This window comes from Ranitomeya variabilis, chromosome 3 (genome assembly GCF_051348905.1).
Source record: "Ranitomeya variabilis isolate aRanVar5 chromosome 3, aRanVar5.hap1, whole genome shotgun sequence".
Classification (NCBI taxonomy): Eukaryota; Metazoa; Chordata; class Amphibia; order Anura; family Dendrobatidae; genus Ranitomeya; species Ranitomeya variabilis.
In genome coordinates, this window is record NC_135234.1 from 310,921,697 (window position 1) to 310,934,854 (window position 13,158).

Below are 13,158 nucleotides of genomic sequence, written 5' to 3' on the forward strand. Positions count from 1 at the left end.
ATAGGGAGGGGCAACAAGACAGATTACCAGGGGCTCCACAGTCACAGCACACTTGATTTCCAGGTAAGGACCTAATCTCATTGATAATCTGCTTTGTCAGTTGGTTAGAGTTGTCATTTGACCCAGTGTCTCCCATGAAAGCTGCATTCAAAGACTCATCTTTGCTGTTCTGAAGCACTGATATCCATCTATATTTATAAAGGAGAGATGAACAAGGAGCATATAAATCGGAGTTGATGCTTATATAGCAGCACAATTTATCCATTATGAATTTGTAGCCTCATAATATCAGTGTGCCAGCAATGACTTATTTTCGTTTAAAACAGGTTATGAATTGTACTAAATAAAAAAGTAAAGTGCAAAACAAAATTACTCTTTTAGTGTATCACCTGATGAACAGTCTGCAAAATAAATATACAAAATGCAGGTGTATTAACAAAATGTGAAATTTTGCAATAATTTAGGAAGGGCTAGATGATCACTCTACCATAGAAAAAAACATATATAAGCTTAGGCTTTATTGGCCAAGCCCTAATTGCCAATGATTTTATTTAGCCAAACCTGAGACAACATTGAAAATCTGACAGCAGAATTTCACACCCAAAAGTATTTATATGCACATGTGGCTTTTAAAAAAAAAACCAAGTCCAATAGTACCTTTACATAGCCAGTCTGTTCCTCCATTACTGAGAAATTGGCATTTAAAATTATATGCAAATGAGGCTGAAGAGATCTGGTAGATCTGAAGAATCTGTCACTGCAGGTTTTATTGCCCGCCCAGTGCCGCCTCCTCCTGTATGACGGACAACTCTTTTGCCTAACGTCACATATAGTTATTTCTGAGTAAAGGAAGAACAGACTGGCCATGTAAAGACATTGTTGAACATGTCTCTGGAAGAGCCACATGTGCATATACAGCGGCATGTAAAAGTTATTGTTTTTGTGAACAGCTAAGGCTACGTTCACATTTGCGTTGTGCGCCGCAGCGTCGGCGCCGCAACGCACAACGCAAATAAAAACGCAGCAAAACGCATGCACAACGCTGCGTTTTGCGCCGCATGCGTCGTTTTTTTCATTGAATTTGGACGCAGCAAAAATGCAACTTGCTGCGTCCTCTGCGCACCGACGCGGGCGCTGCAGCGACGCATGCGGCGCAAAACGCAAGTGCGCCGCATGTCCATGCGCCCCCATGTTAAATATAGGGGCGCATGACGCATGCGGCGCCGCTGCGGCGCCCGACGCTGCGGCGAGGACCGCAAATGTGAACGTAGCCTAAGCAAGTTGAAGATGAAATGATCTGTAAAAGAGTTGAAGTTAAATATGACACATATTCTTTGTATTTTAATCCCTTCCGAGGTCAGAACCCCCGCTTTGATGCGGGCTCTGGCGGTGGAATCGCAATTCACCCGCCGCTATTAACTAGTTAAATGCCGCTGTCAAGCGCAGACAGCGGCATTTAACCGGCGCTTCTGGCCATCGGGCCAGAAATGAGCGCATCGCTGACCCCCGTCACATGATTGGGGGTCAGCGAAGCTTCTGCATAGTAACCATAGAGGTCCTTGAGACATCTATGGTTACTGATGCCGGCCTGTTGTGAGCACCACCCTGTGGTCGGCTCTCATAGCAAGCCTGCATTTCAGCTACATAGCAGCGATCTGATGATCGCTGCTATGTAGCAGAGGCGATCGAGTTGTGCCAGCTTCTAGCCTCCCATGGAGGCTATTGAAGCATGGCACAAGTTAAAAAAAAAGTTAAAAAAAATGTGAAAAAAATAAAAAAAATATATAAAAGTTTAAATCACCCCCCTTTCGCCCCATTCAAAATAAAACAATAAAAATAAAATCAAACCTACACATATTTGGTATCGCCGAGTTCAGAATCGCCCGATCTATTAATAAAAAAAAGCATTAATCTGATCGCTAAACAGCGTAGCGAGAAAAAAATTAGAAATTACAGAATTACGTTTTTTTTTGGTCGCCGCGACATTGCATTAAAATGCAATAACGGGCGATCAAAAGAACATATCTGCACAAAAGTGATATTAATAAAAACGTCAGCTCGGTACACAAAAAATAAGCCCTCAACCGACCCCAGATCATGAAAAATGGAGACGCTACGGGTATCGGAAAATGGCGCAATTTTTTTTTTTTTGCAGCAAAGCTTGGAATTTTTTTTCACCACTTAGATAAAAAATAACCTAGACTTGTTAGGTGTCTATGAACTCGTAATGCATGTAGGATAGCTGCGGAGACACCATCACGTGTTTCTCAACGCAAGCAGTGAATAGCCAGGCCTTTCCCCGGGAAGGAACAACCACGGGAAGGGCAGCATCCAATAAAGGAAAACATCCAATACAGGAAAACCACCTATGCCAAGCATGGTATCCATCCACAGACAGCTGTTTCGGGGTGTTTGCCCCTCATCAGTGTGGAGTAGGAATCTGGCTATTAGGAGCAGTGCCTAGTAAAAGGCTGTAAAGGCACAGATGATTGGCCTCGGGGAGACCAAAACATCCAACACCGCGGAGACACCATCACGTGTTTCTCAACGCAGTGATCCAGAACACTGCCCCCATCCCTTATGGGAAATATGCAAATGCATGTAGGATAGCTGCGGAGACACCATCACGTGTTTCTCAACGCAAGCAGTGAATAGCCAGGCCTTTCCCCGGGAAGGAACAACCACGGGAAGGGCAGCATCCAATAAAGGAAAACATCCAATACAGGAAAACCACCTATGCCAAGCATGGTATCCATCCACAGACAGCTGTTTCGGGGTGTTTGCCCCTCATCAGTGTGGAGTAGGAATCTGGCTATTAGGAGCAGTGCCTAGTAAAAGGCTGTAAAGGCACAGATGATTGGCCTCGGGGAGACCAAAACATCCAACACCGCGGAGACACCATCACGTGTTTCTCAACGCAGTGATCCAGAACACTGCCCCCATCCCTTATGGGAAATATGCAAATGCATGTAGGATAGCTGCGGAGACACCATCACGTGTTTCTCAACGCAAGCAGTGAATAGCCAGGCCTTTCCCCGGGAAGGAACAACCACGGGAAGGGCAGCATCCAATAAAGGAAAACATCCAATACAGGAAAACCACCTACGCCAAGCATGGTATCCATCCACAGACAGCTGTTTCGGGGTGTTTGCCCCTCATCAGTGTGGAGTAGGAATCTGGCTATTAGGAGCAGTGCCTAGTAAAAGGCTGTAAAGGCACAGATGGGGCAGTGTTCTGGATCACTGCGTTGAGAAACACGTGTCTTCCCGGGGAAAGGCCTGGCTATTCACTGCTTGCGTTGAGAAACACGTGATGGTGTCTCCACAGCTATCCTACATGCATTTGCATATTTCCCATAAGGGATGGGGGCAGTGTTCTGGATCACTGCGTTGAGAAACACGTGATGGTGTCTCCGCGGTGTTGGATGTTTTGGTCTCCCCGAGGCCAATCATCTGTGCCTTTATGAACTCGTAATGACCTGGAGAATCATAATGGCAGGTCAGTTTTAGCATTTAGTGAACCTAGCAAAAAAGCCAAACAAAAAACAAGTGTGGGATTGCACTTTTTTTGCAATTTCACAGCACTTGGATTTTTTTCCCGTTTTCTAGTACACGACATGGTAAAACCAATGATGTCATTCAAAAGTACAACTCGTCCCGCAAAAAATAAGCCCTCACATGGCCATATTGATGGAAAAATATAAAAGTTATGGCTCTGGGAAGGAGGGGAGCGAAAAACGAACATGGAAAATCCCAGGTCATGAAGGGGTTAAGCAAAAAAAAAAAAAAATAGACTATAATGGATAGATAAGCGCACTGGTGCATAGAACTATGGAAGGAACATGGAATAGACATATACTAGAATGCTGAACTGAAGAAAAAGTATAGGTATAATATATATGAAGACACTAAATGAATACAGCATATAACACATGTGTTGGACTTCTTCTGTGCAATGTGCTAGCATAATTAAATCCAAACAGGAAGAAAATAGCAGCACCACACAAGTCTTCCAGTAAAAAAAACCTTTGTCCTTTATTTTAACAACATGCTGTGGACATGGTTACAGAGGGCAGGATAATTGTAAGACAAACTGGTTAGGTTCATGGACTATGGCCGTTTCGGGTGGTATACGCTTCAACGGGTCCAGATGATCATTAACTCCCGGAGCTTTTTTCGGTTTTGCGTTTTCGTTTTTCACTGCCCTTCTGCTCAGAGCCATAACTTTTTTATTTTTCCGTCAATATGGCCATGCAAGGGCTTATGTTTTGCGGGACTAGTTGTACTTTTGAACGACATCATCGGTTTTACCATGACGTGTACTAAGAAACGGTAAAAAATTCCAAGTGAGGTGAAATTGCAAAAAAAAGTGCAATCCCAAACTTGTTTTTTGTTTGGCTCTTTAACTAGGTTCACTATATGCTAAAACTGACCTGCCATTATGATTCTCAAGGTCATTACGAGTTCATAGACACCTAACATGTCTAGGTTCTTTTTTATCTAAGTGGTGAAAAAAAATTCCAATCTGTTAAAAAAAAAAAAAATGGCACCATTTTCCGATAACTCCAATTTTCGTGATCTGGGGTTGGGTGAGGGCTTATTTTTACGTGCCGAGCTGACGTTTTTAATTATACCATTTTGGTACAGATAAGATCTTTTGATTCCCCCATTGCATTTTAATGCGACCATAAAAACGTAATTTTGGCGTATTGACTTTTTTCCTCGCTACGCCGTTTAGCCATCAGGTTAATCCTTTTTTTTATTGATCGGGCGATTCTGAATGCGGCAATACCAAATATGTGTATGTTTGATTTTATTTTTATTGTTTTATTTTGAATGGGGCAAAAGGGGGGTAATTTGACATTTTATATTTTTTTTTTATATTTTTAAAAACATTTTTTTTTTTTTTTAATATTGGCATGCTTTAGGAGACTAGAAGCTGCCACAAACCGATCAGCTCTGCTACATAGAGGCGATATTCAGATCGCCTCTATGTAGTAGAATTGCTCACTTACTATGATCATCGACCAATGGGTGGCGCTCACAGCAAGCCGGCACTGACAACCATACAGGTCTCCAGGAGACCTCAGGTTGTCATGCCAACACACCGATGACACACGATAACGTGATGGGGGCCGGAAGCGCGATTTATATGCCGCTGTCAAGAGTTTGACAGTGGCATTTAACTGGTTAATAGCTGCGGGTGAATCGCAATTCCACCCACGGCTATTGCGGGCACATATCACCGCCTGAGCCCACATCAAAGGGAGGGAGTCCGACATCGGTGTACTATTACGCGGTGTACTATTAAGGGGTTAAAAAAAACTACTGATATGGTGCGATATGGTGGGGATTCAATTGAATTTCAACAAATTCTTGATGCAAACATATCAGCTTTTTACAGATGAAGTTGAAAAGAGGGTGGCTTCTACAAATGGATATTGATCCTAAACACACATCCAAATCCACAATAGACGACCTCAAAAGGTGCAAAGTGAAGGTTTTCTCAGTCCAGTGATCTTAACATCATCGAAAATCTGTGACTAGACCTCAAAATAGCAGTGCATGCAAGAGGACCCAAGAATCACACAGAACTGGAAGAAGTTTCCAATGAAGAATAGATGAAAATCCCTCAAACAAGAACGGAAAGACTCTTTTCTGGCTACAAAAAGCATTTACAAGCTGTGATACTTTCAAAAGGGGGTGCTACTAGGTGCTAACAATTGAGAGTGCCCAAACTTTGCATAGGCCCAATTCCTTTTTGTAATTTTAAAAATGTAAAAAATGAATTTACATAATATATATACCAGGGGTGCCCGAACTTTTACATGCCACTGTAAATAGTTTGGAGGTGAAATCCTGCTGACATATTCCATTTAAATGGAATCTGTCAGCAGGATTTTGCTATGTAATCTAAGGACAGAATGAGGTAACAGCTGAGACACAGATTTCAGAGATGTGTCACTTATTAGGCTGTGTGTTATTTCCATACAATGAAAGTTTTATCACCAGGAGATAATCATTGGCCGCATTCATGATTGTGTGAGCCCAGGTCCAACCAAGCCCCATCCTGTGATAAGCAGCTCATTGTCAATAGACAATGTACACAGAAAGTCTGCAGTGAGCGGGGAAAGCCTTTCGAGCTCCGCTGCATTCTACAAATAAGAACTCTGATTGTGTGACAACTACTGCACCCAGTAAACTAAGTGATACATCACTGGAATCAGGGAATTTTTTCTAATGTTATGCTGCCTTCAGATGAGGTAGATAACACCAGGTGATAGATTCTCTTTATGAATTTACACAAAAAAAGGTTTTTTTTTCTACTTAAATTAGTGGGAATTTTGACATTAACTGTTTGAAAATAGGAGGAAAGGGGGAAAGCATGACTGTACACCGGGTCTTCTCCTTCCGGTCTGTGATTCCCCAGCCCCTCTACCTTCCTACATTCCTTGAATAACAGGTCAGTGCTTTTTCAGTGACCAGCCTCCTCTGAAATCTCCTCTCCAAACAGAAGAGGCATGCGGAGAGGCAGGGATTCACCAGCAGCGAGGAGAAGAACCAGTGCACAGTCCAGCCTATGGGCTCAAAATCAAATTAACATAAAACTTTCCAAATGCTGATTATAGAATCACTTCACCAAAAGTATCAATGTAATCAGTTCAGCGCCACTACAGCCATGTCTATACTGTACATGACAAAATCCTGCCGACAGACACACTGGCCAATTACATTGAATAGGGCAGTTCAGAGGAGTTTCTTCACACAGAGCAAGCTTCCATATGAAAACATTTTTAATCATGCATTATTCTTTTCCATTTTTCAGATGAGACTCGCCCATTCAAGTCCATGGGTGTGCAAAAAATATGGATTCCATACAGACCAGCCTTATAGCATCTGTTTTTTACATATAATTACCAGTACAATTATTAACATGGGAAACTATATTTGGTCTTGTAAATTACATATAGATATACAGAAGTAAAAAATGAACAAAGGAAAACTGTCAATTTTTCTTCATGAAAATGGACGATTTTTCATACGTTGCTCTGAACCCTGCCTAAAGCTTAGCATTTAACCAGGGCCGTATTTAGCACTATATTAGGCTGGTTTCACACTTGCGTTTTTTTCTGCTGCGTTTTAGCGCTAAAAAACGCATGCGTTTTTTTTCTATACTTAACATTAAAAACGCATGCGTTTTTTTGCATGCGTTTTGACGCGTTTTTTGCAACGCATGCATTTTTTTATGCGTGCGTTCAGTTGCAGAAATGCAACCTGTAGTAATTTCTAGCGGCGTTTTTTTGCCGCAAAAAAACGCATGCGTTTATTCACGGCAAAAAAATGTATTGCTGTCTATGTAAACGCATGCATTTTCAAGCACATGCGTTTGCATGCGTTTCTATAGAAAAACACAAGAAAACACAAAAAAAACAAGAAAACCCTAACCCTAACCCTAAGGTTAGGATCCCTAGTAACCCTAGGGATCCTAACCCTAACCCTAACCCTAGGGATCCTAACCCTAACCCTTAGGGTTAGGGTTAGGATCCTAACCCTTAGGGTTAGGATCCCTAGGGTTAGGGTTAGGGGTAGGGTTAGGGGTAGTTTTAGGGGTAGGGTTAGGGTTAGGATCCCTAGGGTTAGGGTTTGGATCCCTAGGGTTAGGGTTAGGGTTTGGATCCCTAGGGTTAGGGGTAGGGGTAGGGTTAGGGGTAGTTTTAGGGGTAGGGTTAGGGTTTGGATCCCTTTATCACCTTGATGGTGGGGGGTGGCTTATCAGTGACCTGGTGACCAGGACATTCTTCTAATAAAAAGCTACCCCTAACCCTAACCCTAGGGATCCTAACCCTAACCCTAGCTAATTCTATTAATAGTGGGTTTTCTAGTTGATTTTGATGATTGGCAGCTGTCACACACTTCTCAGCATGCGTTTTAAAAATGCAAACGCAGGAAAAAACGCATGTAAACGCGTCAAAACGCCACGTTTTTTTTTCTGCATGCAAAAACGCATGCGTCTAAAAAACGCAGCATTTGCACGCATTTACATGCGTTTTTTCACCACCTGCGTTTTTTTTTAAAACGCTGCAGATCAAAACGCAAGTGTGAAACCAGCCTTACCATATCATATAAGTGAATGCACCTGGTTTAGACACTTAGGCCATGTATATAGTCAGTATTTTACATCAGTATCTGTAAGCCAAGACCAGGAGTGGATGATAAATAAAGAAGTGTTGCATGTTTCTTTTCTAACAGGTTCCCTTTAAAAGTGTCTTGCGTAGCATTCTAAAAAAAGAGTAAAGAGAAAGGCTCTACTTTTATTACTCACATAAATGCCTCCGCCTCATCCTCTGCCTGAAAATGATATGTTCTGTTGTCTGAAAGAGAAGTGGAAACTGTATAAAGGAATGCATAGTATTAGATCATTTACTCTGTATCTCGAGGAAAATTTGTGCTATAATTCTGTATTTTCGTGCACTGTTGTGTTAAAAGGATTACATTTTCCACTGTCTGTTATCTGTTATTTAGATGTGTTGTGAGTACCTTGAACGCCATGGTGCTTCATAGAAGTTTATAACGTGGAGTAGTGAAAATTAAAAAAAAATCCCATTTTCCACAAAAATGATCTTTTAGCCCCAATTTTTTTTTATTTTCACAAGGGTAAAAGTTGTACAATTTTCCTGAGTATGCGGATACTCGATATGTGAAGGAAAACTACTGTTTGGGCGCACGGCAGGGCTCGTAAGGGAAGGAGTGACGTTCTGGAATACAGACTTTGATGCAACAGTCTGCGGGCGTCATGTCACGTCTGAAGAGCCCTTGATGTGCCTAATCAGTGGAACCCCCACAAGTGACCCCATTTTGGAAACTAGATCACCAAATTAATTTATCTAGAGGCACAGTTTTATAGTAAGGATTATAATGCTTTTGGTTTTACAGTATGTAAAAGTAGTATGTGTAAGTTGTGCAGAGTACATCAGAATATAAAAGTATTTTGTCAACAGGTTAAAACCAATTTTATTAATTTGGGAAAGTGTGGTACGCTTTGAATAAATCCTTAATGCAGGTGTCTCAGGGCAGGTTTCACAATAGTAAATTGTGTCTTTTCAGATTCCCCTCTTGGAGCATACTCTGTCTTGGGGTCATACTTGATTCAGAGTTTTCCTTCACCACCCACATCCGATCACTGGCTCGCTCTTTTTATCTGCACCTCAAAAACATTTCTAGAATTCGACCTTTTCTTACTTTCGACTCTGCAAAAACTCTTACTGTTTCTCTTATTCATTCACGTCTGGACTATTGTAAAGGCCCCGTCACACACAGCGACGCTGCAGCGATACAGACAACGATGCTGATCGCTGCAGCGTCGCTGTTTTGTCGCTGTGTGGTCGCTGGGGAGCTGTCACACAGACAGCTCTCTCCAGCGACCAACGATCAGGGGAACGACTTCGGCATCGTTGAAACTGTCTTCAACGATGCCGAAGTCCCCCTGCAGCACCCGGGTAACCAGGGTAAACATCGGGTTACTAAGCGCAGGGCCGCGCTTAGTAACCCGATGTTTACCCTGGATACCAGCGTAAATGTAAAAAAAAAAAACAGTACATACTCACCATCTGATGTCCGTCAGGTCCTTTGCCGTCTGCTTCCTGCTCTGAGTGCCGCTGTACAGTGAGAGCAGAGCGCAGCGGTGACGTCACTGCTGCACTCTGCTCTCACTGTACGGCGGCACTCAGTCAGAGCAGGAAGCAGACGGCAAGGGACCTGACGGACATCAGATGGTGAGTATGTACTGTTTGGTTTTTTTTACATTTACACTGGTAACCAGGGTAAACATCGGGTTACTAAGCGCGGCCCTGCGCTTAGTAACCCGATGTTTACCCTGGTTACCAGTGAAGACATCGCTGGATCGGTGTCACACACACCGATTCAGCGATGTCAGCGGGACCTCAACGATCAAAAAACGGCCCAGGCCATTCCGACACGACCAGCAATCTCGCAGCAGGGGCCTGATCGCTGGTACGTGTCACACATAGCGAGATCGCTACTGAGGTCGCTGTTGCGTCACAAAACTTGTGACTCAGCGGCGATCTCGCTAGCGATCTCGCTATGTGAGACGGGGCCTTAACTCTCTACTAATCGGCCTCCCTCTTACCAAACTCTCCCCGCTCCAATCTGTCCTGAATGCTGCAGCCAGGATCATATTCCTCACCAATCGTTAAATGATGCCTCTAATGACCTGAGGTTAACAGAGGTTAACATCCTCAATAATCAGAGCCTCCCACTCCCGTCTCCAAGACTTCTGCCAATTCTTTGGAATGCACTACCCAGGTTAATACAATTAATCCCCAATCCCCACAGTTTTAAGCATGAACTAAAAACGCATTTGTTCAAACTGGCTTACCGCCTCAATGCATTAACCTAACTATCCCTGTGTGGCCCATTCAAAAAAATTAAACCATAATCAGGTTCCTCGCATCATGTTCTCATACGCTTTATGCAGTTAATAGCCCTCTGTGTCTGTACTGCTACATACTTAGGCTGATAACCGGTTCATACAGCTTTACATGAACACCCGAGCCTTACACTATGGCTGGTCCAAACAACGAAAGCAATTGTTACCATCCACCTCTCGTGTCTCCCCTTTTCCTCATAGATTGTAAGCTTGCGAGCAGGGCCCTCATTCCTCCTGGTATCTGTTGATCTATGAGTTTATTGTTATGCTTAATGTGTATTGACTGTACAAGTCCCCTCTATAATGTAGAGTGCTGCGGAATATGTTGGTGCTATAGAAATATAATTATTATTATTATTACTCTGCACCGTTTTCGAGATCCTGGAAAATGTTGACCTGGGACAAAACATTAAGGTCTTGTTGACTACCTCCTGAAACTGAAGCAAGGTCCCAGTGTTTTTTTTTCCAAAAGAGAAACATACATCACTAACACTGCAACGTAAGCTCCTCTTAAGCACTCGCTAAAAATTTACTCGACGCAATACATTTTTTTTCCAAAGAAAAACGAACGTCACTAACAATGTCATGTAAGCAGGAGACAGAGATCGCAGGGGAAATCGCACTGGCCACCAATGGCCACAATCACTCAACATGCCAACTCGGAGGTAAAGATGGCGTGCAGAGCAAGAATCGCTATTGTAGATTAACGCCTGTGGCGCTGTTTGGCCAGAAACTATTGCTCAATCAGCACCAAAGGGGTAAATCGGGTGAGGTGACAATCACCCCACCCACTGTGACGGCTGTGATTGGTGCTATGTCAGACAGCACCGATCACACCATGTCACATGGTTTATTTTTTTTTATAACTTTATTGTCACATTGCTGTGATTGGCTTGTTAGAATTGAAGAGCCAAACACAGGGATCGCCAATCTTGGAGGGCAGTACAGAAACCAGGAGCAACATACAGGAATGGCCTGCTGTCAGAAACAGTAGCCATCTTAACCCGGTCACCAAGCTCAATCGCACGGTGACAGTAAATAGCAACACTATCTATATACACTCACCGGCCACTTTATTAGGTACACCATGCTAGTAACGGCTTGGACCCCCTTTTGCCTTCAGAACTGCCTCAATTCTTCGTGGCATAGATTCAACAAGGTGCTGGAAGCATTCCTCAGAGATTTTGGTCCATATTGACATGATGGCATCACACAGTTGCCGCAGATTTGTCGGCTGCACATCCCAAAGATGCTCCATACAAGGCAGGATGGATCCATGCTTTCATGTTGTTTACGCCAAATTCTGACCCTACCATCCGAATGTCGCAGCAGAAATCGAGACTCATCAGACCAAGCAACGTTTTTCCAATCTTCTACTGTCCAATTTCGATGAGCTTGTACAAATTGTAGCCTCAGTTTCCTGTTCTTAGCTGAAAGGAGTGGTACCCGGTGTGGTCTTCTGCTGCTGTAGCCCATCTGTCTCAAAGTTCGACGCACTGTGCATTCAGAGATGCTCTTAGGCCTACCTTGGTTGTAACGGGTGGCGATTTGAGTCACTGTTGCCTTTCTATCAGCTCGAACCAGTCTGCCCATTCTCCTCTGACCTCTGGCATCAACAAGGCATTTCCGCCCACAGAACTGCCGCTCACTGGATTTTTTTTCTTTTTCGGACCATTCTCTGTAAACCCTAGAGATGGTTGTGCGTGATTAGAAATTAAGTGTTAACAAGAAGTTGGACAGGTGTACCTAATAAAGTGGCCGGTGAGTGTATATAAGAGGCATCGTGATTACTCACTAATCCCGCCCCCTGCACAGCAGCTCCGCCCCCACCCCATCACCACCCACAATCCCGCCCCCCCCACCCCATCAGCACCCGTAATCCCGCCCCTCCACCCCATCACCACCTGTAATACCGCACCCCACCCCATCACCACCCGTAATCCCGCCCCCCTACCCCATCACCACCCGTAATCGTGCCCCCCCACCCCATCAACACCTGTAATCCCGACCCCCACCCCATCATTACCCGTAATCCCACCCCCCACCCCATCACCACCCGTAATCCCGCCCCCCCACCCCATCAACACCCGTAATCCCGCCCCCACCCCATCACCACCCGTAATCCCGCCCCCTGCACAGTAGCTCCGCCCCCACATCACCACATAATCCCGCCCCCAACACATCACCACGCATAATCCCGCCCCCCCACATTACCACACATAATCCCGCCCCCCACTACATTACCACACATAATCCCACCCCCCACATCACACTCGCTAATCCCGCCCCTTGCACAGTAGCTCCGCCCCCCACCCATCACCACACAATCCCACCCCATCACCACGCATAATCCCGCCCCACCCATCACCACGCATAATCCCACCCCCCACATTACCACACAATTCCGCCCCCCCACCACATTGCCACACATAATCCCGTCCCCCACATCACCACGCATAATCCTGCTCCCCCCACATCACCACGCATAATCCCGCCCCCACCACATCACCACAGATAATCCCGCCCCCACCACGTCACCAGATAATCCCACCCACCCACAACATTACCACACAATCCCGCCCCCCCACCACATTACCACCCATAATCCCGCCCCCCACCACATTACCACACTACCACACATAATCCCGCCCTCTAATCACATTACCACACAATCCCGCCCCCCACCACATTACCACCCATAATCCCGCCCCC

General features: G+C 44.4%; 1 protein-coding gene across 5 annotated transcripts in view; it reads right to left on the reverse strand.

The window, feature by feature from the left end:
* Positions 1–13,158, reverse strand: part of LOC143815893 (arf-GAP with SH3 domain, ANK repeat and PH domain-containing protein 3-like) — a 220,709-nt gene that overhangs the window by 87,904 nt on the left and 119,647 nt on the right. For all 5 annotated transcript variants that reach the window (XM_077295633.1, XM_077295632.1, XM_077295631.1 and 2 more), the window contains 2 exons: positions 8,323–8,371; positions 28–188 (listed from right to left, as the gene is read on the reverse strand). In XM_077295633.1, coding sequence (XP_077151748.1) covers positions 28–188; positions 8,323–8,371 — 210 coding nt within the window. The remainder of the gene's footprint in view (positions 1–27; positions 189–8,322; positions 8,372–13,158) is intronic.